Source organism: Carassius carassius, chromosome 41 (assembly GCF_963082965.1).
Source record: "Carassius carassius chromosome 41, fCarCar2.1, whole genome shotgun sequence".
In the NCBI taxonomy this organism is placed as follows: domain Eukaryota; kingdom Metazoa; phylum Chordata; class Actinopteri; order Cypriniformes; family Cyprinidae; genus Carassius; species Carassius carassius.
This window is the reverse complement of record NC_081795.1, coordinates 13127450-13155171: the sequence shown is the minus strand read 5'-3', so window position 1 is coordinate 13155171 and position 27722 is coordinate 13127450. Positions and strand designations below refer to the sequence as shown.

Genomic DNA, 27722 nt, shown 5'->3' with positions numbered 1-27722 from the left:
TTTTACAGTGTGTGCTTTTGTCTCATTTATTTTCATTTTTAGTTTGGTGAATTTAACTTCCGCTTTAAAAGCCTTATTTTTGTTTTTACATTGCAATGCTAGAATGAAATGTTATTTTAACTCTTTTTTGGACATAACATAAAGGTTTAAATGTTTACATTAACTTTGTTTTCATAGCCTTTAATATGTATTGTTTTGTTGGACAACATTTCTCCATATCACCCAGCCCTAGTTGTAATAGCGTTAATTTTAAGCACTGATTCTTTGCAGCCTGATATTTCTGAAGTGAAAATAAAACAAATGTACTTTCATAGCATATTCTCGACATAAGGTTAACCACATATAGGGGCACTTTAATGGATTTGTTTCTACAAAAAAGTAGCTCATTGCTTCACAAGGTATTAATTGGAGTCGTGTGGATTACTGTGATATTTTTAATGGCTGTTTGGACTCTGAATCTGACGGCACCTATTAACTGCAGAGGATCCACTTGTGAGCAAGTGATGTGATGAAACATTTCTCAAATTGTACTCATCTACATTTTGAATAGTCTGACAGCGATTGAATTTACAGCACATTTTTATTTTTGGTTGAACTATTCCTTTAATCCATCCTGTATTTCAGTATTATAGACATCACGTGCAGCAGTCTAACAACTAACTCATTGAACCAATCAAAGCAGTTATCTCATTCACTTACTGACAGGATGTCCATTGAAAATTTACATTTACAAGAGTTTTCTTGAAATGAATGGTATTTTACTTAAATATATTAATTTGAGACCAATTTAATGCCTGCTGATATGCCAATCATGTTTATCATGTTTAAAATCTCTCTTTGTCCTTCCTAAAGTAACTTACTTTATCAAATTTCAGATTGCACCCGAAACCAGGTTATCACTAAAGCAGCTTGCAGGGCGACAGGGAAGTGAGGACTGAGAACAGAAAAGGTTTAATTATTACTAAGGATCTCTATGACATTATGGATAAATCCCTGAGATGTGAGGACCTTGGTTTCCACAGCTTTAACTAGTCTTAGAAGCTTCTCAATGCCAAAGGCTCTTGTGATAGATTCATTATGGTAATCCTATTAGAAAGGCTGCAGAAAGAGTGAGTCAGAGAGAGACACACTGACTAAAAGAATAAAGGGTGACAGACTGGGAAAGGAAGAAAAAAAACTGACAAGAGACTTTGGATTTATTCCAAAACTTAGTCAATAGCCTTATGGTGTATTCACACCAAACACAAATGTAATTATTTGCATGAGTAGATTACATACAAAGCCAATGCAGAGACACGAATAGAGGAAAATTCACACCAGGCGACGCAAATGATGCAAAATGCACGACGCGTATGCCGCAAACGCAAGATATTCACATCAAAGATTTCAACTTTACTGCCCACTATCTACATAGGCAGCATCGTAACTAACAGTGAATCTAACAAATGACTACATTTTGAATATTACACAAGCAGCAAATCACAAGTATACAAAGACTCGACACAAGATGTTAGTGTAGCAGAAATGTATAAAATAAATTTATGTTGAAGCTTATTTCACTTTTTACTTCTTCTACATTGAAAACTTTAAGGTTTAATTAACAAAAACCAGACTGGGCTAAACATGTTTATCTTAAGAGAATGCATAATTATAGGTTTAACTGACCTAGGATGGTTTGCTTGTTTTGGCTGGTCTCTTGATTTTTTTGCAGGTGAGGCTGAGAGACCATGGAAGACCAAGCAGATTTTTTTCAGCAGACACAGCTTTATGCCACCTTAAAACACTGCCTCTGTTGACAGATCTCTACGTTTTGGAGCAAAGGCTTAGTTCTGTAAGTGAGTGAGCGAGAGACAGAAAGAAAGAGGTGGTAGCTCCAGGGGTACGTCTGGCCAGCAGGGTCAGGTCCAGGCCACACACAGTCATCAACCAAGGCTCTCAACAACCTGTGACTTTCTCTCTCCTCAAGAGAAGAGACATTTACAACCATCCCAGCCAGGCAAATTCCACAGAGCTGTTTGTTCTAACCTATTTACTATTTGTCTGTCTTGTCATAGACCTCCTTAGGATAATTTTGTATAATGTGCTAGTAGACAACCAACTTGCACTGCAAAGAGTTGAATGGTATAACCATAATAACCACTAATTATGCTGTTGTAAATCCATTCACTCAATAAGCGAAGTATCCAAATGGTATTTAGTAGTATCCAATGGTTTTAAAGAAGTTCCCAACAAGGATGAGTTAAAAAATTTTTAAATGAATAAATTATTATCTAAGCTAATTGCAACTGCTAAAAAAAACACACAAAACCAATTGTTATATAATTGTCAAGGATGCTGTCCTTAATATGACTGTACTAAAGCATAAAAAATACCATAACATGTTTGAAAATATTTCGCAAACATGCTAAGTTCAAATACTTGTTTCTCTGAAAAACAATGCTGTTTTTCTTTTGGTCTGTGTGATTCCGCCCTCTGCCAATTTACCTAATAGTATTTTAACACTCTGGGTTGACAGTTGGCTGAAAACATATCATATTGTAGCATTGGAAGCCAGCAAACTAACTGGGAAAGAGATCGCAGATTCCACTAGACCTACAAACACCTACAGTTAATAAAAATGCACCGAATAATTCTGATATAAAATTTATATGAAAATGTAGCAATCATCAAGCAACATCAATCATGTGGCAGTGCATTCTGGGTTTGTGCTCTTTGTGTAGGATAAGCACTATGCTGCCTTACATTCTGGCCAAAATTTGGCCCCTTAGGATGCGACATAACTAAATCGCATAACTTCTGGAACAGTCTTCAGTCTGGAAGCCTTTAGTATTACCTTCCAGGCAGCTCACTAGGTTTTGGAAAAGAGCAAGAATGTAGCGGTAACCTGTTGTATAACTTTGAACACTGAGGTGTGTATTTTCACAGTTTTCTGCCTCTGCTCTGTTCACAGTCTTATATTTAGCAGATGCTTTAATTCAAAGCAACTTACAAAACAATTATTACAGGCTGTCCCTCATGGGACAATTATTATGATTTTGCAGGATTCAAACCTGCAACCTTTTGGTTATCAGCCCAGATGATTAAGTGTTACACCTTATAGAGGGTCACATGTCTAAATTACCTTCTTGCTACAAAGTTCAGAAGTTCACTGTTGGATAAACAAACCAGCAATCCTCCACACTCGACCCCCGGGCTTTAAATAAGCCTGTTATCACTGCCAGTTCATCTTGAGCTGGATTGTTCTTCCAGCTCTTCAGAGGAGTGTTTACACTCACAGGAGAGGCATTCAGGGAGTTTGGCATGAATCTGACTCTCAGCACTCTGCACATTTACAGTTTTTTTAACTCTAGCTCAGTGCTGCTTATTCTTCCCATATTTTGCCTGAAGTTTCAAATTATCCTACAAAAGTTTGCAGCTTTGCTCTGGTCGCAGTGCACCCTTACCCTGTTGGTAGTGGCAAACATGTACTTGTCCCGTAGCTGGAAGCTGTCCACCTTCTCCAGGATAACTTGGCGGTTTTGCTCGTCCTGGAAGAAGTCTGTGCTGCTGAGGATGCTGGAGTCTCCCTGGGGCTCGTGGCGCTGGACAAACACTGTGGTGGGATTGTCATATGGCTCTACACCCCTATGGCAACAGAAAGACACACATACTTGAACATATCTGCAGATGCAAGCAGCATGTAGTGGACTCCTGAAAGCCCGCCTCCACATTTTTATTTTTTAAGTTTAGCATAAATGTATATTACATTTTATGTTTACATGGCAAACATAAAAGCAAACAATATTACATATTTTATGATTTAAGTTTCACTGTTTCTTCAAACATATTAAGCAGCACAACTGTTATCTACACTGATAAGAAGATATGTGTATTGAGCACCAAATCAGCATATTAGAATGATTTCTGAAGGAACATGTGACACTGAAGACTGGAGTAATAGCTGCTGAAAATACAGCTTTGCCGCCACAGGAATAAATTATTTCTTATTTTAAACTGCAATAATATTTCACAATATTATTGACTTTAATATTTTTATTTTATTTAATAAATGCAGTTTTAACATAGCATAATATAACTAGTGGTCGACCGACATATCGCTATATCGGCCTATATTTGGCATTTTTTAAATATTGGCATTGGCCGATAAGTTTTTCTGTTTGGCCGATGTGTTCGTGGTGTGATTTTTATTTTGACTGTGCGCCAGACTTTTATTTTGACGGTGATGAAAACGAAGAGTTCAGAAAAGAGTTCATCTTCACTGGAGACGCGCAATTGACTAACTTTAAACTCGTGATTTAAAATTATGCTGCACTTCATGCTTTTGCCCAATGTCATATTCATGTCATTTTTAATGTGTGCTGTATTTAAAATATGTGTTACCTATGCACACAAACTTCCCAGAATACTGAGTGCCCCGTTGGTTACAGTGTTTACTTATTTTTTTATTATTTTTTTATTATTTATTTGTTTTTTTGTGAAAAGTACATTGTCTTTTAAAGTATAAGCATGTTTATTTTAAACATTTACTTTTTTATCCATTTTAAATGATTTCAAATTTCTTAAAAATTAAATTAAATAAATAAAATTATATCGGCTATACATCGGCCATCAGCCACCCTGCTTTCCAAGATATCGGCATCGGCATTGTCTGTCAAAAAAAAAAAAAAACAATATTGGTCGACCACTAAACATAAAGACTTCTTGCAAAAACTTCTTTAAAATAAATCTTATAAACCCTTAATAGTAATTTATTTATCAAATCAAATAAAAGCTTCATGATTTGTATGCAGTTTCAAGCGCATTGCTCCAAAAATAACTACAATATTATAGTAACTAATTTATTTTTGTATTTCCTAATGAAGTGAAATGTGCTATACTGCAAAAACGGTACAGGACACCTGCAGCAGCATTTATCAAATGTGATCAATAGCTACTTCCACTTGCCAGGCCAATCCAGACACTTTACATTTCACAAGTTACACTGAGCCAAACAGGCAAACAAATTTCCTCATCTGTCTCCTGCACGATGCTACTGATAAATTATTCAAGGTGAGTGTGGGAGATCAAGATTACAGACAGGGAGGAACGGGCAACAGTTTAAGATAAACGGACGGGAGTGTCTCTCTCTCTACTCTGGACAAACAGCCTCACTTCACTTCCTCTGTAAACATACAGAGGTGATTGTTGAGACTGGCTCTTAAATCACCAAGCTAGAGGATAAAGGGATTATCTCGCAGAGGAACAAACACACAAACCTCACCATTTGCCTTCTCTATTTCACAACTGGAAGTTTAACACTTTGAGCAGCGGGGTTTACTGCAGGGGCTTACTGCTCTTTTAAGCAGCACTGAAGCTCCGCCTTTAGCTTGTCTATATTCTATTTGAATATTAAAATGAATTAAATTAATATTGAATTTTAAAATGTAATTTATTCCTGTAATTAGTGGATGACTGATATATATTTTTTTTCAAATATTGGCATCGGCCAATAAGTTTTTCCATTGACCGACTTTTATTTTGGAGGCACTAAGAACGGCATTGCCTGTACACACACAGCGCTCACATTCTATTTCTTTATTGTTTGTTGTCGCATTTAACAGTTCTGTGTAATACGGACAGACGACTGCTTTCAATATTATTAGCTAAGTCATTATAACATTTTAATACTTTCTCGTTTACTGTCAGCATTTAGCAAATAAGCATTTATATAATTTAAATAAATCTTTGAATGTCTAATAAACATTTCATTTCACAAACCTTGCAGACAGTAGAATCCAGAATTTGTATCCTGTATGATTGCATGTATCATGCAATCAACAGACTTTACATTTGTGATTTCAAACTATGCTAAGGTATAAATATATTTATTTTACACTTGTATTTTATTTTATTTTTTCAAATTATTTCACATTTCCCAAATGTTTGTAAATTTTACTGGTAGTCCACTGTATGAAGTATGTTTTGGGTATAATATGTTTTGCTATCCTCACTTAAAGAGTAAAAAATGACATCTGGTGTCTGAATTTTTTTTTTTTGACTGTGTATATAAATATATATTTTCATAACTTCTAATTTATAATATTATATAGAAATTAATAATATATTATTATATGAGTATTTTATTTTATATTATATATATATATATATATATATATATATATATATATATATATATATATATATTATAATTTATCCTTTTTAATAATAATTTTTAATTATTATTAATTATCACCCTGCTTTCTAAGATATCCCCATAGGCATCGGCTGTCAAAAAAACAGAATCATTCAACCACTACCTGTGATGCAAAGCTCAGTTTTCAGCATCATTACTCCAGTCTTCAGTGTCACATGATCCTTCAGAAATCATTCTAATCTGCCGATTTGCTGCTCAAGAAACATTTATTCTTATTATCAATGTTAAAAAAAAAGTTGTGCTGCTTAATATTTTCGTTGAAAAATACAAAAGAAATAAATATTTATTGTAGATTATTATTATTATTTACTTTTGATTTAAGTCTGATTTAATTGATTTAATTTAACAAAACAAAAAGGAATCTAAATGTACAAATAGATCAAATGAGTGTGACAATTTAAATAAAATAAAAAAAATTATAATTATCAGCCCATAACCAATACAGTACTGAAACATCTTGCATCCCTAAAAGAGATTCAACATCTGATAAAACATCTGTCAATCCAGAAAATGATAGAGCTGTTTGAAATGTACAGGTTCTTCAGAGAATCCTGAGCCAGGATCAGTGTGAGAGAGCTCTTAAGAGCAAAGAATAGAATGGTTATAACTGCAGAAATGGTGTAGTCGGCCTCTGAGCTCCCAAGTCATTTGTGTTGGGCCATCGCAGTGGGTCGCTGATGTTACCCCACAGGCACTGACTGCCACACCAGCCGATGAAATGGGCCAAGGCTGACAGACACAATCAATTATTAATACGACTGCAGTATAAGCCACATCAGAGAAACATCCACAACCGACTGTTTCACTGTCAAGCTGCCTGTCTGGACAGCAGCCCACGTGCTTGTGAACACTGACCTCTTCCTTATATATCTCAGACTGTTATGTTGCAATAATGTGCAAAACAAATCTGTTCTGGCATCAAGACACTGTAGACAATGCAGAGCTAAAGTAAAAAAAAACAACAACAACAAAAAAACACTGTAATCATGTCTGTGATGAATTACAGTCATAACATTCTAATTAGCTCCAGTCTTCCGGTCGGATCATATCCTGGAGCATGATGTTTATGGAGTGGGCAAGCAATAAACGTCACTCTGTTATTTGCTTCTTGCTTTCGATGTGAGGCCCTGATTGTGGAAACACTAAGTGCTGGCTGCAACCCAGAGAAAGAGTTTCACATTCATACATAAACTTGTGAATTGAGAGAGGCATCACAGAGTGCTCAACCCTCTTTGAATTACAAACACTGATGCAAAATTCATGCAGTGGATGCACTGGATTTGCCAGTGATCTTCCTGATCATTTTGCATGTTTACTGTAAAAATGAGCTGCAAACTCCCTGTTCTCTTAGACAGCAATGAGCCATGTATGATCTTTAACTACTATTTGATTAAAAATATAGTAAAAACCATAATATTCTGAAATATAATTACAATTAAAATAACAGTTTTCTATTAAATGCATTTTGAAATGACATTTATTTTTGTGATGGCAAATTCTTAATTTGATTAATTCTTTGATAAAAGTTCAAAAGAACAGCATTTGAAATAATCTTTTCAGCATTATAAATGTCTTTGCTGTCACTTTTGATCAATTTTATGCATCCTTGGTGAATAAAAGTACTAATTTCTTTAAAAATAAAAACCTTACTGACCCCAAACTGTAATGAATGAACTGTAATGAAATTTATGGAAAGTATGTTTGATTATTTCCTCAGTTTGCTCGGCCGTAAAGCTCCATGCAAAATATGATGTGACAAAAAACAGCAATGTAGCATTTTGTTTCCGCTACTTAACTGGAAAAGGGAGCTTGTTTCTAGAAAAGCTACTATGTTTATAGCACTGAAAGATTTAGTTAAATTAGTAGCAGAGACAAAATTCCAAAACAGATTTCCTATTGGACACATTCACAGAGCGATTTGCGTCAACACTCTCAAACTGCCTAATCTTACCAGAAGTAGGACTTCACATGCTCCTGAATTAACACCCACGTCTCACCAAAGTCATCTGATTTCCACAGCTGCCAAAAAAGAAAAAATAAATAAATCAGTTTAAATAAAGAAGTTCCTGTTATAACATTTAATGATTCAACATTTATCATGAACCAGCGTCTTATTAAAAAAGGACAGCTGATTACCTCACATCATGCAGCTTAGTGCAAAATAAAAAAGGGCAAATCTCTACAAACAGCTAAAGGCCTAAAATGACAGTGCAATTCAAATTACTAAAACTGTACACACAGTATACATATAAAAAGCCCAGTACTTCATACCTGTTTATTGGGGTGAGAGCTGTCATAACCAAGGACCAGGTTAGGCTTCTTACTGTGCAGCAGTAAGTCTGTGGGTGTGAATGGGATGGAGAAACCCTGAACAGTATTGCAGAAGTCAAAGGTGTTCCACAGGTAACTGTTTGTGGTATCAGTAAATAGATACTGCAAGGGAAAAATTGAGAAAAAAAACGACTTAAAAAAAGGGTATATTCAGCAAAAACTGTCATCATTTACTCAATCTAATATTACAAATCCTATATTATTATCTTAAAAGGAGCTGAAAGCATAAAAAGACATGCAAAGTGGTGCCCAGTGGATGGTGGTTTATAATGCCAAGCTCCAAAAAACACCATACAAGTAGTCCATATGACTATACATTGAAGATTTGCAATGTATAATGACCTGATTATCAACCTGTTTGTCTTAAAGACTTGGAGCACACAAGTCATATGGACTACTTTTATGATGCTTTTAATTGCCATTATAAATCACCAATCACAGAAAGTGCAGCATCAACATTATGTCAAACATCTTGTTTTGTTTTCAACAACTTGAAGGTAAATATATGATGACAGGATGTAATTTTTGGGTGAACTATACATGTAACCCCTTTAGTGGTTGACAACAAACCAGAAGCTCTAAAAGTTGCTATATCACAGCTATTTATTACAAGCTGTTGGCTCTATGAGAACATCAAAGCATTTAATTATAGTAAAAAACATATTTTTAACATCATTAATTATTCAGATTATGCATTTTTGCCATTCTAATGTGACTCCATTCTCTTTGATCTTTCGTTTAAGCTTTTGCTAAAAATGTTGTCTTCTCCATGGCCTGGTTTTGGAAGCAGAGCACTTCCCTTTCCAGATTCTGAAGCAATGAGGACTGGAACTGAAACAGAAATGCTTGCTTATAATATCTGTGCAATTATAATATTGCAGATATTATATATATCCGTTCAGATTACTTGTTAAAGTGCAATGAAATACCTTATATATGCAGACGATGTGCGCCTGTTTGTGGATGGAGACTTTGTAACTGCCAAAACTATGTATGCATACATCACATTATAGTGCGGTGTGCCCTTTAAGAGACTGACCACTTAACTTATAACGCACACTATGTGGGGTTATACTGCTTTATTTGCATCCACCACTAGGTGTCAATGCAACCTACAAATGAGAGACCGTTTACTTTGCTTTCTTGGGTTGTCACTTTTGTTGAAAAATCCTGTTTGATTTGAGTAACAAGTGTTCATTGAATCGATTGTAAAATCGATTTTGCATGTCTAAATAAGTTCTATACGGCAAATAACCAAATATAGGTAAATCCACGGACAACAGGCAGGACGAATGTAAAGACCAATATTTCTGATGATTTATTGGCGTGAAGTTACGTGCACAATGACAAACAGGAGTGCAACATTTTCAAAAAACAATAAGCAGAGTGGACTGCCATAATGCAAAACATTTACTGCAGGCTTCAACATGACTGTGTTCACGATTAGAAATTTCAACCATAACAAAAAAATCGCATAGGTGATTCTAGGGCTGTCAAAAAAAAATCGAATAAAATAAAAAATGTAAAATAAAAATCCACATTTTTTTCACATCCAACGTTTTTGCATTCGAATTTTAGGTGTGCATAAAGGAAGCTGCCTTATGAGCCCCGGTACTTCACAGTCCGTGTTCCATTCCATCTCGCCACGCGCACAGCCGTGTCTACACAACTTTCAAAGGCGGACGAGCTCGACACGCAGTATCTGCTGTCTTATCTTTCACCTCGTGTACACTCACCGTCCGCGCGGGTCTCAAAAAATGCCCGCACGTGGTTGATGAAAAGGACATAATCCAGACAGTGTGCGTACGGCCGAAGTATACTTGATCTTTATCAGTGGCGCACGAGATGCGATGACGATGTATGTAGCATTGCATTATAAGGTTATGTTAGCCTATCCAGTTGAAGCCACTTCAAAAAAAATAAAAAATAGAGAGAACATCAATGTGGAGAAGATCTTGTTTACATCAAAACTGAAACCAAGCCGTTCACACAGAACGCATATTTCTTGCATTTTCTAGAGGGACACCGTTGGACTCGCGTCTCGCACAAGAGCGCATGTTTAGAAAGACATGTAAAATTAATTTATTTAATTTAATTTTCTAAAAAGATCTTGAGACTTTATGTTGGGTTTTGGTTCCCCATCCCACTGCATCTCATGCTTTTAAATGAAAAAAATGTATCCTGTGTGACTGGTTTTCCGCCCTTTTTATTTATTTAACAATGCATGCATACATGACGTTGTTTTGTTTATAGTTCTTTAAGCAACTTAATAATATTTGGTTCATAAAAATTATTTTAAATATTATGTTTTTTTCACAGTGATGTATTCCAATGCTTTGAATAAATGTGCAGTAATATTTTGCTCTATGCGCTATCTTGAGGCCTCAGAAGAGAAGCAAAAAGCTTTTCTTCACCCTAACTGAAATTATGCATTTTAAATTAGAATACAATCATATTTAAGTAAAAAAATTCGAATTTAGTTTTTCAGCTATTTTGACTATTCTAGCCTGAATCTGTATCTGTATGCATGAGACTGTCTGAATACCGGCAGAATTCACATTTCTGTTGTAAAAAGAGAAACATTGTGCAGAAGTATTATTTGCTGTTTTGCATGTGTCCGAAGCTGCAGTTGCTGTGACGTGTGTTCCAAAAAAAAAAAAAACTGGACGCGCTCCGAGAGAAGGTTGTTAAAATCAATTTCCTATTTTCGTTTTTGAAACTTGTGTTGGTTGGTCCAATCGATTTGTGCAATAGATTTTCGAACATAAAGTGACAGTCGACACGGACACGGTTTTAGACTAGAGAGGAGAAGGGATGGGAAAAGATCTGGGCACAGTTTTTCGTGCCAAGTTAAAGCGGTATCGAGCTGTTTTAATGCATTTTTTAGATGTACAGTATTATGGTGCCTGAACCCGTATGACTTTGAACATTGACCGTGCACTTTTAGTTTACTGCAGCTGCAGCCATCATTACCAAGAGCGAACCGTTGACTCTGACAGTGAGTGAGAGTATGAGACGAATCGAACGCACAGACCACAGTGTGACATCCGTGTAAACACAGATGACGTCAAGGGGTTTTTTTTTAATTAAGGAAGATAGCCTTCGTTTGTATGTAGGCCTAGGAAATGTATATATTTACAATACTTACTTAAATAAAAATAATATTATTTTATTGCTTTTGTATTAGTTGTTTGAAGAATAAAAAAAAATGGTCGGTCTTAACGCAAAGTCGGTCGGACTAAAAGCACAAAAAAATAAAATAAATTGAGTCGGTCCTAAATTGACAGGGTCGGTCGGGTTACGGCAAATAAGAATATTTTTAAGGATGGCCTAAGTTCGCTCTGCCGCCTTGTTATTATTTTGTCTTTAATTTATTTGTAACGCCAAGAAAGAGTTAATCTCTCATGAATGAGCGAGTTGCCGTGTAGCAGCCATTAAATGTGTGGGACACCAACTCCTTGTTTTCTATCTCTTTCATTTCATGGATTTAACGAGTTATCCGAGTCCAAGTCCAACTTCTTCACTGACTACAGACTCTAATCCTCTTTTGCGCGCGTGCACGTGTGTATAGTTACTCCTTACAAAATCCATTCACACTTGCAAACCAAAGCCCCTATGAAGCGATCAATCAAACAAACAGGCCCAGTATGTCCTGAAGGACTCAGAATTAATTATGAGTGCTTCACACAGTTATTCATATGAGATTATGTCAGGATTATTAATTTATCACAAATGCTTTAAAATTCTCAACAGCAAACCACAAAAGCTCCCTGCCAATGTCTCTGTTAATTATCCCATCTGTAACAATCAAGATTTAGAGTTCTTCTCCATCCGCGGACCAACAGTGCAAATTACACTCGTTATGCTTTAATGTCGATCCTTCAGCAGCAGCAGGTGGCAGCCACATCATTGACTCCAGATGAATGGTCACCGTCTGCTGCCGTCAGCCCCTGCAATAACGCAATGCAGAGTCCCACAGTGGTTCTTCCACATCTGCAGCTCCCCACTCCAACTCCCAGGAGCTTCTGCACCTCACAGAGATTGAGTGGAGAAGCCCATTATAGTGGGTGCCAAGGGCAGAGACTAAGGATGTAGCTTGTGTTTTTGCCCAGCATTTGAAGTTTCTCTCTGTGAGTGTATAAGCAACTGGAGTTATGGAAGGTCACAGCTGCAGATGGCTGAGAAGCAGTCAGTGTCACCGCAGTCTTGATTGACCTCGGTTTAAGCTCAAAAAACAAAACGGCTCATTGTCACACGGATAGTTCAGCTGATGTCTCTCACACACTTACTCGTTTGTTGTCGGCGGGGCTGTGGTAAAACTGTGAGATGACCTGTTTCTTTCCCTCCTGGTCTTCAGACAGTTTAAATTTCTCTGACATGTGGGTGAAGGTGGTCCCATAGTCATAAGACACGTACACCTGTTAAATAAAAACACAATGTCAAACTTCAACCTGATACACAGCTGAAATTGGAGATTTGTTCAAAAAACCTAGTAAGTGGCCTTGTTGTTTACTGTCTACACAGGCAGCTGCCTTTTAAGTCAACACAAACCTTTTAAAATTATATGAAACAGATTTGGTACTTTCTTAATAGGGAGGAACTCCTAATGTCTCAAAAACAATGCTTCTTAAATTAACTCCACATAAGAACTCTCTTCACAATTGATTCCTGTTTGATGTTAGCATGCTGCTAAGCTAAAAGCATGATACACTAAGCATCTAACTGTGTCTCAAAAAATAACACTCCTTACATGAGGAGCATGAGATTCTTCATATAACTGAATCCAACAGATTTTGATGTTAGCATGTTGCTAAGCAAACAGCTTGATAATGTAATAAGTAACTTTTTATGTGAACCAGATAAAGACTTTGCATACAATTGATTCCAATTGAGTTTTCTAGGATAGCATGTTGTCGTCAAAAAATAAAATAAAATAAACAGTACAGTTTCCTGGGTACAATAGCCAATTTTGAATTCAACTATGTTTTTTAATACATTTCAGTATGGGTTGAATTATTATTATTATTTTTTTGCATATTAGTCCAAGACAAATTTCCCTTCAAGGACAATAAAGTGTATAATTGATGTGTCCACCATCTTGGATGCAAAATTTGACAGACTGCATTCTGGGATTGTCTTCTCCAAAGAGGATACATGTAAAGCCTGGCTCACACTACAGGATTTTTACCCGATTTAGCCCCGATTTACCCCTCCTGAGAATCGGAGCAAACATCTTATCGAGCACCTTGATCGGTCCCGATGTTTGGCGTGGAATATCTGGTAATGTGAGGCGTTCACCGATCGAATCTTGCACCTCCTGCTCGCACACAAATCGGGCCAGCCCCGATTAATATCAAACATGTTTAATATTTAGGATTTAAATCGGGATGATGATGGCTATATGATTACCTCAGTACTTTCACAGCCAATGCGCAAATCAGTTGATGTACGGCTCCATTGGATAGTGGAGACAGAGGAAACTGTTTCTTGACATTTTGTAGTAACACGACAGTCTGCCCATACGGAAAGGTAATACATTCACATATATGTGAAGCACTGTTAAATATATTGAAATATATTTTGAAAATATATTTTAAAAACACATAGGCTGCAAGTGTGTTTACATAGCCTATTTGTGAAATTATATTCATGCCTCAAATAACTTTGAATTAATGTGTTTTTGTAGTGCATTAATGCATTTAGTTTCTACACTATGTTTACCATTTTTAAAGCTATTATTATATTTTATTATATTATATTATTTTATACTATATTATATAGATCCTATGTTCTAATTCAGTTTAGGCCTACTATCAACTTAAACAATATGTTATCAAGTGTCAGGACAAGTTTATAATGGTATGTACTATGTAAACGCTGTGTAATGTGTTTGATGGGCTCGCGCGTTCAAAGCGTATTTTAACTAGAGTGGAGGGAGTTACCATGGAAACGGGGCGGCAACTCAGCTGACAAGTAGCAAACTTGTACAACTAGTGTTGTCACGTCACCAAAATCTCAATATTCGGTACCAATTCCAGTGAAAATCCACGGTTCTCGGTACCAATTTCAGTACCAAAGCAAAACACAAAAATATGCTAATTAAAAAAAAACACTTTATAACTAAAAATATTAGAAATTAATATATAGACATATATTCTGAATGAATATATTTACATAGTCTGATATCTAAATGTATTTACATATATGGCAAATAAATATATGTAAATATTTCCAATAAAATATATTTACATATGTTTAATATATGTGGAAAATATAAAAAAGCGGCCAAAATCAAATATTTCAATATATTTTTTAAATATATTTTAAAATATATTTACATATATTTTATAAAATATATTTTCTTCTATTTAAATTTAAGATATTTCAATATATAAAAATGTATTTATTTTAAATATATTTTGATCTATGTGACTTCTGTATGGGTGTATAATGTGTCGAAAATGCATCACAACCGTAAGGAGAAAGAGAAGTGATGGAGTAAAAACCGCCTCAGTTTTGAATGCACTGGGTGAGTGCAGAAAGCTGCTAGCATGCTAGCTAACATATGTAAACAAATATCAGTGACGAACTGCTGCGTGAGATCACGTGACACGCTCCTTCTGGTATGATAATCTTAATGATATCTTGTAGTGTGTATTGCGCCACGATGTTCAAATCTTGTAGTGTGTGTATGTTTAAGATTTGAGGGAAGATAATCTGCGAAGATTCTCCTAATATGTGTGCTGCAGCCAGATTTCATAATCGGTTAGGATTTTAAAAATCCTGTAGTGTGAGCCAGGCTTAAGTCTCCTAGAATTTACCTCAAAGAATTTAAGTGATCAAAATTAGGCAGTTATTCTTTGAAAACGCACTGGTTTTGGAACAGAATGTTTCTGTAATACACTGATCTGTAATCTCTTGCAATTTCCAATGACAAAAAGTTTTTGTACTTGGATGTCTTTTAACTTTGATTTGATTTGTCTTGCATTTCACAATGAACACCTGTTACCATGACCGTAGTCAGCTATGAGGTCACCGAGGTCCAGAACTCGGTACATTTTTCATGTTCAGAAATAAAATTTGTTCTTTGAATGACAAATTTGTTATTTAAAACTCCTATTATGAGTGTCTGCATATTTGGACAGTTTGCAAGGATGTTTAGCAACCGTGGTATGAAAATGATTGCTGCCATACACTGGAGAAGTGAACGAGGCTTGAGAGAGTTGAGAGTGAGGGTGCAGGCGCATCTGGCCAAATCCAGTTATTATAAGCATGTCTGGACTCGTCTTTTCTACTTAATTTGACACTTTAAAAAGTTAAGAAAGGGAGAAGTCGTAGTTTAGGTTTATAGATATATTTATCTATTTTTATTTATTTTAAAAATGGTATTTGTTATCATAGCAATATCTGGCAACACTGATCGCTGGCACTGTAATGCACTACACACAGTTGAGCAGATAACAGCTCCAGTGCACCAAAACGTATGACCGCACCACTTTTGTTCTCACATTTGCATTAGATCATTTTTAACATAAAAGCCCAGCAATTATTAAAAACTTTGCAATTACAGCCACACGGATGGAAAAGTAACATTAAAGGGTGCAAGAGAGTCTTTCCAGGCAGTGCAGCGAGTTGGAACGGGTAGAATTTAAGAAGATAGACTGAAAGTGCAGGGAACTGAAGAACATAAGGAGGCCTTTCATCTGTATGACTCAGAGAGCACTACAAAGCAAAACTAGCTGGTCAATATATTCTCTGTATCTTACAGTGAATATATAGATAGATAGATAGATAGATAGATAGATAGATAGATAGATAGATAGATAGATAGATAGATAGATAGATAGATAGATAGATAGATAGATAGATAGATAGATAGATAGATAGATAGATAGATAGATAGATAGATAGATAGATAGATAGATAGATAGATAGATAGATAGATAGATAGATGGATTCATATACAATGTTGGAAGTCAAAGTTCTGAAATGATCCATGGAAAAAAATTATATACTCACAGAGCTGGTCTTGGGATCTGTGGCACCGACGCTGTCTCTCGCTAACGCTACAATGACGTTGCTCTTCTCCCCGGCCCAATGGACGACCATTTGATTATGAGAGTCATTCAGGTTGGCCTGTGAATACAAAATAAGATGAACAACCCATCTAAATGTAGCTGACTAGCTACACTGTAGCTGCCATTTATTTTCCTGTGGTCAGACAAGTATCTAGGTTTCCACAGCACAAATCAATCCGTCATGGCATAACACTGTTTTACAGCTGGCTCAAAGTTGATTTTCAAAGACATTTCTCTGTTTCTGCTTTACTCACTGGGTCTTTTTCCACCAGAGTTCAATTGCATTTGTAATTTTACCTAAAATGCATCTGTATTTGACAGCCTGGAGTTTGTGGTAGACACTGCAGGTGTGTCTCTTGCATGTAAGGCTGTCAGTCTTTGAGAAAACAAACACAACCACAGATACACAAACAGAGCAGAGCTAAGCTACACTACAGAGGCAGGAAAACTGAAACTACGGGTTGCGGCTTCCCAATCTAATCTGTTGAATAAAGAAATGCATGTCATCTTTTCATGTCCAACACTGTTCTCTTTCAACTAGGAACAGCCTGTCCCATTTTTAATTCAAACTTCTGCATGAGGACCATAGAATCCTAAAATGGGTTCTCCTCCAATATCTCTGTTTAGTCATAAAAGACAACTTGCAAAAGGTTGTTTTTATAAAGAAACAAAAGCTAAGACCACTTCTTCTCCTGTCTGAGGAACACTGTCGTTGTTCACTGGCAAACAACAGATTTACTTACTTAACTTCAAATAGGTCATATGATGCAATTTCATGGTTTCCTTTTACTTTGGAGTGTTAAAAGCTGTTCGTGCATGCAGAAGTTCCATAAAGTCGCAAAGATTAAAGTCTCGAACCCAAAGAAATATTCTTTTTAAAAGTTAAGATTTGTCCAAGCCCTCCTAAAACACCTAGTTTAAACACACCTCCAGATGTCTATGTCACTGTGTGAGAAGATTTACATAACACCCCCCAAATGTAAACATAAAGAAAGAAGGCGTAACTTTTATTTTTTGCTATAGTATTGTTGCTACCGCCGCCGTCGTGGAGACTCTGTGTGTCAGGGTTTTGCACTGTCACTTTGTTTTATGTTTTTGTTTCTTGTGTCTATTGTCAGCACATGGCCTTGTTAGTTATTTTCCCGGCCATGTGCTCCTTTAGCCCCCCCTCCTTGTTTCCTCTTTACCACACCCTCTTGTTAGCCTAGTTGGTATAATTGTGCTCACCTGTCCCTCATGTATTTTCTTCCCTATTTATAGTGCACCTTACCCTTTTGTGTTTGCTGGTCCGTGGTCATTCTCACCCCCTCTGTCTCTGTATGTGGCTGAATATGTGTCTCCCTGTCTGGTTGGTCTTGTGCCCATATCTCCCTGTCTGGTTGGTCTTGTGCCCTTTGTCTAGTCCTTGTAGTTCTATGTTCTTGTCTTGCTCCTTGTTTTAGTAATTTGTTTGTTCTTGCTTTTTGCTTTTATTTGTAATATTTATTTAGTTTTTCTAGTCTTGATTCTTGGTTTTGTTTGATCATTCTCTTAAGTTGGTTAAATTGGTAATTTCTTATTTTGTTACTTTACTTTTATTAGTTCATTGGTTCATATTCTTTGTCTTGGGTTTAACTTGTATTTTTGTGGAGCTTTGTCCTGTCTTGTGTTCGAGTTCCTGACCTGTCCCCGTGTGTCCTGCCCTGGTTCTACCTGCCTGGCACTTGGTCGGTCTCAGAGTCGGTGGTCAACAAGTGTCTGAGCTCTGATCCATGGTGCCCTGTGTGGTCTCCTCTATCAGCCTGGTCTTGCTGGCCCCTCTGTTACCAAAGTATTCTGCCAGTTGTTTCCTGAAGCCTTCCCAGTGGCCTTCCCTAGCTGCTCTGTTTCTTGTGTTCCTGTTGTGGTATCTTTTGTGCACTTCACCACCCTCTTGTCTCAGTCATTTGTCAATAAACCCTTGATATCTCACTGCAATTGGGTCCTCCTTCCTAGATCCCTGACACTGTGTGTTTCGTTGCGAAAGCCAAACTACTTCGTTTGGTAGGGATGGCCGATATCTAATCGTTTGTGATATACCAGTAAAATTACTTTTCTCTAAAAAGACAGGATTCCCTAAATTGTCGTCATTGATATCATCATCACAATAAATATCAGAAACTATTGTTAAACCTTTTTAAGCCCATATCACCCATCCCTATTGATTGCTCTTCCAAAAGAGGACACAACTAGAAATTGGTGGTTAAGTTTTATTTACAACACTGTTCCAGAAATGTACAACCCAAATATTTCCAAATGGAAATTTTCCTAAACCTGGTTAGGGGTGTAACCTTTCCGTCACACGCTTGAGGAATTCAGCCAATCACAACGCACTAAATTTCCAGCAAATCAGAGCACACCGAGCTTTTCAGAACAATGGGCTTTGTAAAAATCGAGGCGTTTCAAAAAAGCGGGGAATAGAGGAGCAACAATACTGTACAGTATGTGGAAAATGTTTTTTTTTTTACCTAAAACTTTAGACCAAATATACAAAATAATGTTTCTCTAGCAATGCCATATGACCTCTTTAACTTGTTAAACCACTTTTTGTTTGAAATGTCGCATTACAGACTTTTAACAAAAGAAAACTACTTCTCTTGTTATACCATTTTAAATATTATAGGATTAGTAAAAAGGCATATTGATGTTCTTTTAGGAATGTTTATTTTTTGTCATGTGCAAGCAGTGACTTTTTGCCTCAAGCTACCTCACCTTCAATACATTCATATTTTTATTCGCCATAACATGTCAGTAAATCTCCCTGTTTTGTAGGCCTGCTTGGCAAGCAGCATGTTAGTACAAAGTAGAGACTATAGGAGACTGACAGAGCTGTTAAGAAAACCTCAAAACACTTTTATTTTACCTCTATTCATGAAATATTACAGCTGTATAATCCATAGCTTTTCTAAATTTGTTTAATAAAGTATGTGTCACACGCAAAATGTGATGTGTAACGACATCTTGATAAACAGTTTTACAATCATGTGACTTGCCTAACGTGTTTTTGACTATTCAAAGTAGAAGCAAATTTAATCACATCCTATGTGCCATCGGCCAAACAACCAGTTAGTCCTGTCCCTAGCTCGCACTATTACTGTAAATGTTGCTGTTTCAGGCTGTGTGGGAGTTTATGGAAGACCCTGAAGTGCCTCTTAAATATAAAGTCAATCATCAATTGATTCATTAAAAAATAAAAATGGCAATAATTCACATTTGAAATATTTAAAACTGCTGTATTTAAATTTTAAATATAACAATAAAATAATAAATGAATATTTTAAATGCAACCTTTTAAGTGCATATTTTTTTAAGAATTGTTTTAAATTAATCCATTTGCTAAAGTCATTTTCACTGGACAGTTCACTGACAAGTCATTTGAACAAACCAATAAACTTTCAAGTGAATTTGCATGGTGAAAAATGTCAATATGTACTTCACATCAACTGATTTATGGTTGACTGTAGTTTTTTAACAGCTGATTAATCTGTAAAAACAGTTCCCCACCATCTTATCAGGATGTGTAGAAGAGCTTTTCCCACCACCTTGCCAACATACACTTTGAAAGTGCAAATGGTTGCAACCCAATCCGTCTCAGCCTGGCAAACTCTTGGGTCTGCTTATTCAAAGAGAGTTAAAGGCCTGTCTGCAATTTTTGGTTATCCTGGAAATTGACTTTCCCTGACAGGGCCCTCATTTATACTGGCACCTTAATATCCTGAACGCATCGACTGTAATACAAGTGCAAATAACTTAATGTTTATTATCACTTGTCTTGTTGAAAGCACAATAAAGACTGAGAAACAGTGAAAAAATTATTTTTTTCTGTTTCTTATGTATTATTCAGCAGGGAAAGAATGAGAAAGTGCGAGCACTAGAGCACCTTCGCCCATCGCTGTAAGAAATGCATGGCTTGAAACCATGACATCATCTCTGCAGCACTAACATTTGGGCCAACAATTTGCCTACCCGTTCCCTTCTGGCAACCAACCATACGAGCCTCTCAAAAATAAAAAAAATCTGGGTGAACCACACATTTAATATCACTGTGGCCTAACCAAAGGAAAACCGAGGAGTCATTATGCAGTTAAATGCTTAAAGTACAGTTAAAAGCCTGTTTTATTATTGCAGTATGGATAAGTACTACATGGGACCATTACAGTACTACCATTATACTACCATGTAATAAACATACTTGAATATCCATTAGCATGCCACAAGGTAAATATACTAAAAAGGAAATGATCATTATCTTTTGATATTCACATAAAGCATTAATAAATCATCTTAAACCAATTACTGCTGACAAGATTAATACTGAGTTCATCTAGGCTATAATTTTCTTGTTGATATTTGTTTTAAATTGTGTCTTTGGGGAACGATAGAAATGATATGAGTCATCTGTGTTGATTTGGTTTCACCTTGAGCTTAATACAAGAGGAGAACTTCAGAAAAATCTAAACAAAACCGGCAGGCTGTTCAGACAAGTAATATTCCAAGGAATGATCATAAACATCTACACCCCCATCATTTAAACTTTCATATCACAGAAAACGAAACTAAAATAGTCTGCAAGTAAGGCTACTTAAATATCATGTTTGAACAGGAAAGCTAATGCGATCCAGTCATTTTCTATAGTTTTCTGAAAAACTAAAAGAGAACTAAATGCAAATTTCTTTTGCAGTAACTGTTATACATACAAAACTAAGTAACCTGTTACAAAGTCTTTCCAAAACTATGATTCGGTCTTAACTAAACACCACATTTTTCAAGTAGTACAAGGACAAAGAGAAATTAAATGAGGATGAATGGATGTAATTACCAAATTAGATCAAAAACTGATTTCACATGACTTAGAGAATCGTGAAATAAGTCCATGCTTTTCCTGAGAAAGGTGAGGCAATGTCAAGGCAACTCATTTAGATTCCGGCTACGGTAATGACTCTGCATTACATACTTTACATACTAGAACAAAAGTGCACTTGTTTGCCAGAAGTCTACTTAACGTACTTTAATATATAAGGGGAAAGAAGGCATCAAGATCAAAGCTCCATGAAATGAATTAAATTTACAAGAAAAATTGTTTTGAATGTATAATATATTACTAAGAATTAATTATTGCTTCATTAGGACTGCCGGTTCAAACTGTGAAATATTTCCCATTAAATTGTCTCTCCAAAAGCAATAAATATATAAGCAAATGTGTCAAATTGAAACAAAAAAATAGAGGGGAGTGGTTGGTTAAATTTTTTTTGTTTTTCTGTTTTCTCAGTAAAAACACTTATTGCTATGAAGTCCGCCAAGGCATTTGCCTTCAAGTGCTGCTCTTGGGGGTCTGGCGCTGAACTGAATATTTATGATAATGACTCTGTCACAGTTCTCCAAACTTGAGGAGTAATTGAGTGTCACGACAAATCTGCAAAGATAACAAAAAGATCCTTTAAAACTGTTTATATACTTGTCCTGGCAGTGCTGAGGACTCTTCTAGGATACTTGATCACAACAGACAAAAAGAGTGGATTGATGCCTGTTAAATCTTACCTAACACTGCTCCCAGTATCTGTTAAAAACAATACATAAACCAAAAGGTCTGAAAGAGGGAAGGAAGGAAGCGGGGGCCCAGATTGGAGACCTTAATTGGATCATCTAAGGGGGTAATGTACCTCATAGCAACTGCAATGGACATCCAGGACATTAATAACACTTCATAGAGGATTTCCTGTCCTCTCTACGGGGTGAAAGTCTAATCTTAGTGGCTGCCCACTGCTGCAGCTGCATATGCATTACAAAAAAATTACATGATGGTATACCTTCCTTATAATTTTTTTGACAGTTTGAGTAATTTTCTTTTTTACATCACTATATCACTGACAAAAATACTGCAAGTCACCGCTCAGATATATTTACAAGTATATGTATGATCCAAATAACTAAAATGCAAATAACTAAAATTCTGATCAATTCATTTTTCAAATGTTTTTAGTTTCACAGTCATAATCTTCAACAAATCAAGAGTCATACCATCTACCTCCAATTTTGGATTGTATTGCCACAAGTGAGTCACAACAAAACACACCTTGAATCACAACATCACCTGCTGCATTAGACGAGTCTGTTTGAGCCAATGTGAGGTCAGACAGCTCTTGCCAAAACCACAATACCTGTATTTACACTACCACCCACAATCTTGTGTCTGTGGACATACCGCAATGACTGTTTTTTAGACAAAATTCAGTGGTTTGACTACTTCAAGATGTCTAAGGCACAATGGATCTGTGGTAAAGCAGAACTAGGAACTGCTGCATGCCTGACTTAACAAATATCTAGAAGCAAAACACTTGTGGGGTTAAGGTTTAGCTGGATATTTTCCCAGCAAGACTGTGCAACCAGTTATGCCTCTCTGTTTTGTTAATGCTTGCGTAACCAACGCTGCGTCCTGACTGTAAACAAACAAAGAAACACTGTCATACATTTAACAGGAACCCAGATGAGCAGAGTCCATTTCTAATTCCCAAGAGACTGCCACAAGGCATAAACCCTTTCGTGTAAAAACAAACATTATTTAGATATGCATATTTATATATAGGGAGAATGGGGTTCATTTTCAGCAGCTATGAAATTTTAAGTAAAAAAAAAAATATTATATTTTTGCATTTTACCTATTTATTTGTATATAGGTAAAATGCAAAATAGTTAAAACCCCAAATAAATAGGTAAAATGCAAAAAAAAAATTTTTTTTACTTAAAATTTGAAATAAAAAAATAGTTAAAACCACAAAAAGCTGTTTAGAGGTAGGTTACATTGTGACAAGTTACCCCACATGTCATGACAACATGTGTTAAAAGAGCATTGTTGTTTTAGTCGCATAAAATGCCTTTCAATAATTATTATACCCACTGAATGAATGTTTTTTTCTTATTCTAGAAGGAATATTCAGTAAGGCATCAAAGACAGAAATAATAGAGAAAATGGTAATGTATGCTTGATAAAACTTTAAATCAATTATAACTGATTCAAAATAATACATAATGTCTCATTCAACAATACTTCATAGAGAGAGAGAGAGAATGAAAAGAGAAAGAGAAAAGGGAGAGAGAAAGGGACATTGTTACTTGCGTTTTTTTACACAGTACATCCTAAGAAGAAAAATGTTGTTTTAGTATCGAATATCTTTATTGTCATATCAGATACGAGGGAAAGGTGATACTGTTTATTGTGTAGGTAACGATGAAACCTTTCCATGACACATTCACTCAAGTCAGTGATGAAAAAAAATGTCTATATATAATATTTATAATTTGCGAGATGAAGGGGAGAGCGAGAACCTTTCGTCTGACAAACAGGCCAATTAACTTACACTTCTAGGTGACTGCGTGCGAACCAAAGGTGAATGATACACAACTATTGGGAACACTGAATTTAATATTTATGAGGTTGTGAAAACTCTTGAGGGTGTTTTTTGCCCTTATTATCCATGCAATCACAACCAACGAATGTAAGTTAAACCTCGCTTACCCTTCCATAAACCTTTGGCACGGGTGATCCAGCAGCATTCCGCCGAACGCGATGCTGATGCGCGGATGATGAAGCCTCCCTGACTTCCCTCTCCACACGCACGACGCAACTTTCTGCGTGCTGCAGGTGTGCACGCACCAGAGAGAAACCCCTGTCCTGTGGTAGCATGAATCTCTGGTCATGGTGAAGTCGAAGCGTGGAGGAGATCGCGCCGGGAACGAGTAACAAAAACAGATATATGGCACAGCGACTGAGCGCCAGCATCTTGCGTGTCTGCCTTGACGCCATGTTTGTGTATGTTGAATGTAATGTGTGACAGTGCGCCTCTAGCGGTCAACCGCGGTCACACTCATTACCATGGATACAGATGGCAAATGATGGCACATGATGCTTTGTTTTGTTTCACACACTGAAAAAAATTATTCATTGTGTTTACTAAAAAAATGTTATGGTAAGTGGTTGCAATCAATTTATTTTAGCTACATTTAAATAAACTAATTTAGTTGATTCACTTTCAGCAAAATGTGTTTATTTAAAAAAATGAAAATGAAAAAAGAAAGTTTTATATCAGTAGCATCCCTAAATCTCTGGCAAATAATAATAATAGAAGGAAATCATAATAATAATTCTTAATTGCTTTTTGAAAGGAAAATAAATTAAAAAAGTGACATGACATACAGCCAAGTATGGCGACCCATAATCAGAATTCATGCTCTGCATTTAACCCATCCAAAGTGCACACACACACAGCAGTAAACACACACACTTTGAACACACACCCAGAGCAGTGGGCAGCCATTTATGCTGCAGCACCCAGGGAGCAGTTGGGGGTGCCTTGCTCAAGGACACCTCAGTCATGGTATTGCTGGCCCAAGACTTGAACCCACAATCTTAAGGTTAGAAATTAAACTCTCTAACCACTAGACCACGACTTGCCTTGACTTTGCTTTGATTCCAGTATATATATATATATATATATATATATATATATATTCATTATAATCACACACACACACACACACACGCACAAGTATACATTTAAGAGAAATATGCTTTCTTTATATATAAAATATTTAGCCTATTTATATATAATATAAATAACAAATTAATATAAATACATATATAAAAATATATATACCGTATATATATATGTATATATATAATATATATATATATATATATATATATATATATATATATATATATATATATATATATATATATATATATATATATATATATATATATATATATATATATATATATATACAGATTTATATATACATAATGAATATACATAGTACACACACATAATATGTAAACAAAAACTTTTTATTTAGGACATGAATAATCACTAATAGCACTAATATATTAAAATAAATTGTTAGTGTAGAAAAAAAGGATCTATTTTACATGTAAAAATAGCAAAGAATGTTTTTGTTGTAGTAAAATATGTTTGGATCAAAACTGAAAAACAGTTTAAAGCTACATAAAGGCCATAATTGGTTCTACAAATATGGGTAACATTTAGACTTTTATTAAACAGTTGTTTAAAAACAAACATATTGCTATAAACTCGAAACATTGCTATTGCGTTATTAAAAATGGATTTGCATCCAGATATAAAGGGTCAGAAAGTCGATTTCGGTCAATACTTAAGGTTTACATCAAACAAGATACCTCCACAACACCCCGCTGTTATTATATTTTGCAGGGTCTTTTCATCACCTAGTGAGCTCATCACCTGTTTTAGTGTTTTTGAGCTCATAGTTGTCCAAAAACCCCATCTGCTGGTCAGAATTTGTAAAGGCATTATATTTTTGTATAGCTCTAATTTTACCACTAATAATTGCATCGGAGTAATCGGTATTAAGTGGTGTCTTCTTTCTCTGGGAGAGGTTAGAGTTGTACCCAGTGCTGTAGTGCTGTAGCCTAGCTACAGTTGCCCGCGTTTTCTGTGAGCGCGCGATTATTGACGGTTGAAAAGCACCGGTTGGTAATTGAGGTCAACTGAACTGAACTGAACTGAGGTGACCGAGCAAACAAGTTTATCTAAGGCTACTGATTTTCAGGTATTTATTTTAGTTTATGAAGCAACTGGTATTCATTATTAACGTACAACCTTTTTTTGTCAGAGAAACTTATGATTTATGTAAGTTTCAAAAGTCAAACGCGTCAGCTCTGTGTAACATTAACAATTTTGTGTCGATACGCTTCATCCTAAAGTGAGATCCATGGACAAAAGATTCAATTATTGAAATACGTTTAAAAAATAACCAAGTGTTTTTCCTAACTTTATTGTTGTTTAAGACGGCTTTGTTGACTTTAAAGTAGTATATTAACTTTTAAAGAAATACTTCACTTTCTTCTTGGGTCTCAGGGAGGTAATGACACAACGCAGTCTGGAGAGCACTAAAGAGACGGTCAGAGGAACAGAGATGAAACGGTCTCAAGCGAAAACACGTGAGGTGAGGATTTTAGTTCGTCATGAACTCAACTGATCTGCTCTAGTGAAAGAAATCTAACAGCCCGCTGATAACTTCTGTTTTCTTGTAAATGTCTAATTTCTAACTGTAGTTTTTTTTACTAATGCTCACTAATACACATAGGTGGTTGAAAATGCACCATTTTCTGAGACATCACCAGCTAAAATGATGAAGGCACAGCATTTCAAATCAGCAGCTGGGGACATGTCGTATGGGTTTGAAATAGCATTAGAAGGCAAGTCCTGGTTTTCTCTTTCATCTTGTGGGTTCCTATGCAGTTTGGAATATGGAAAAAAAGAAAGCAGAGTATGGAAAATCTTGGCATTTTTGGATTTGTACCTTCTATTTAGCAGGCGCAAAATGTAAGAATTTAATAAAAATAAATTTATCATACAAGGAGTGTGTTTTCATGGCAGCTGTTTAGTGATTCTTTATTGATTGTCAAACATGACTGAATTAATTCAAAGTGCACTTTTTCCATTATGCAAAAAAGTAAGTTATAAGTGTTTGGGGTTTCTTTTCACAATATTTTTAGCACCGTATTGCAGAGCCTTTATAAAGATATTTGTAAAATATATATATATATATATATACAGACTTTCGTGTGCGCACGAGAAACCAAATTTAGTAGGACAATGCACACTGAGCCTTTGTGCCATCAGTCCATTTTGTGGTGTGGTTATTTGGCCGCAACAGAGTATGCGTTAAAGTACACTTAAGGCCTTGAAATATGACGTACTGTTTTAGAGTACCAGTCTTTTTTATAGACCCTTGAACTTGGCAAATAGGAAAATGCACACAAACCATATTATGCCACGTTATTTAACATATGTGAGGTTGTTGCATAATATTTCAGGACAGCTATTTTAGCATTACTTATTTTTCCTGTATGTCTTTTCATTTTAGAGGCTAACCGAGAGGTCAGTGTCCTCTTTTCCAAGTACTCAGAGGTCTTGAGGTAACTGGATGGATTTGCATGCTACCCTGTGTCTCATCAGTAATAGGTCAATAAGGTTTACACTCAAACATTCATTTCTCATGTTATCTTCTAAGGGAAAGAGCTGCTGTGGATGCTTCACAGCTCGGAGAACTGGAGGATATAC

At 35.8% G+C, this 27722-nt stretch overlaps 1 protein-coding gene across 2 annotated transcripts in view; it reads right to left on the bottom strand.

Annotated features, from left to right (window-relative positions):
* LOC132122774 (sortilin-related receptor-like) overlaps nucleotides 1–24428 on the bottom strand; it is a 62957-nt gene extending 38529 nt beyond the window's left edge. For both annotated transcript variants that reach the window (XM_059533167.1, XM_059533166.1), the window contains exons 1-6: nucleotides 24134–24428; nucleotides 16544–16660; nucleotides 12814–12942; nucleotides 8465–8626; nucleotides 8145–8212; nucleotides 3444–3624 (exon numbers count right to left, since the gene is read on the bottom strand). In XM_059533167.1, the coding sequence (XP_059389150.1) occupies nucleotides 3444–3624; nucleotides 8145–8212; nucleotides 8465–8626; nucleotides 12814–12942; nucleotides 16544–16660; nucleotides 24134–24421 (945 nt within the window). In that variant the 5' untranslated portion in view covers nucleotides 24422–24428. The remainder of the gene's footprint in view (nucleotides 1–3443; nucleotides 3625–8144; nucleotides 8213–8464; nucleotides 8627–12813; nucleotides 12943–16543; nucleotides 16661–24133) is intronic.
* Nucleotides 24429–27722: the final 3294 nt, after the last annotated feature.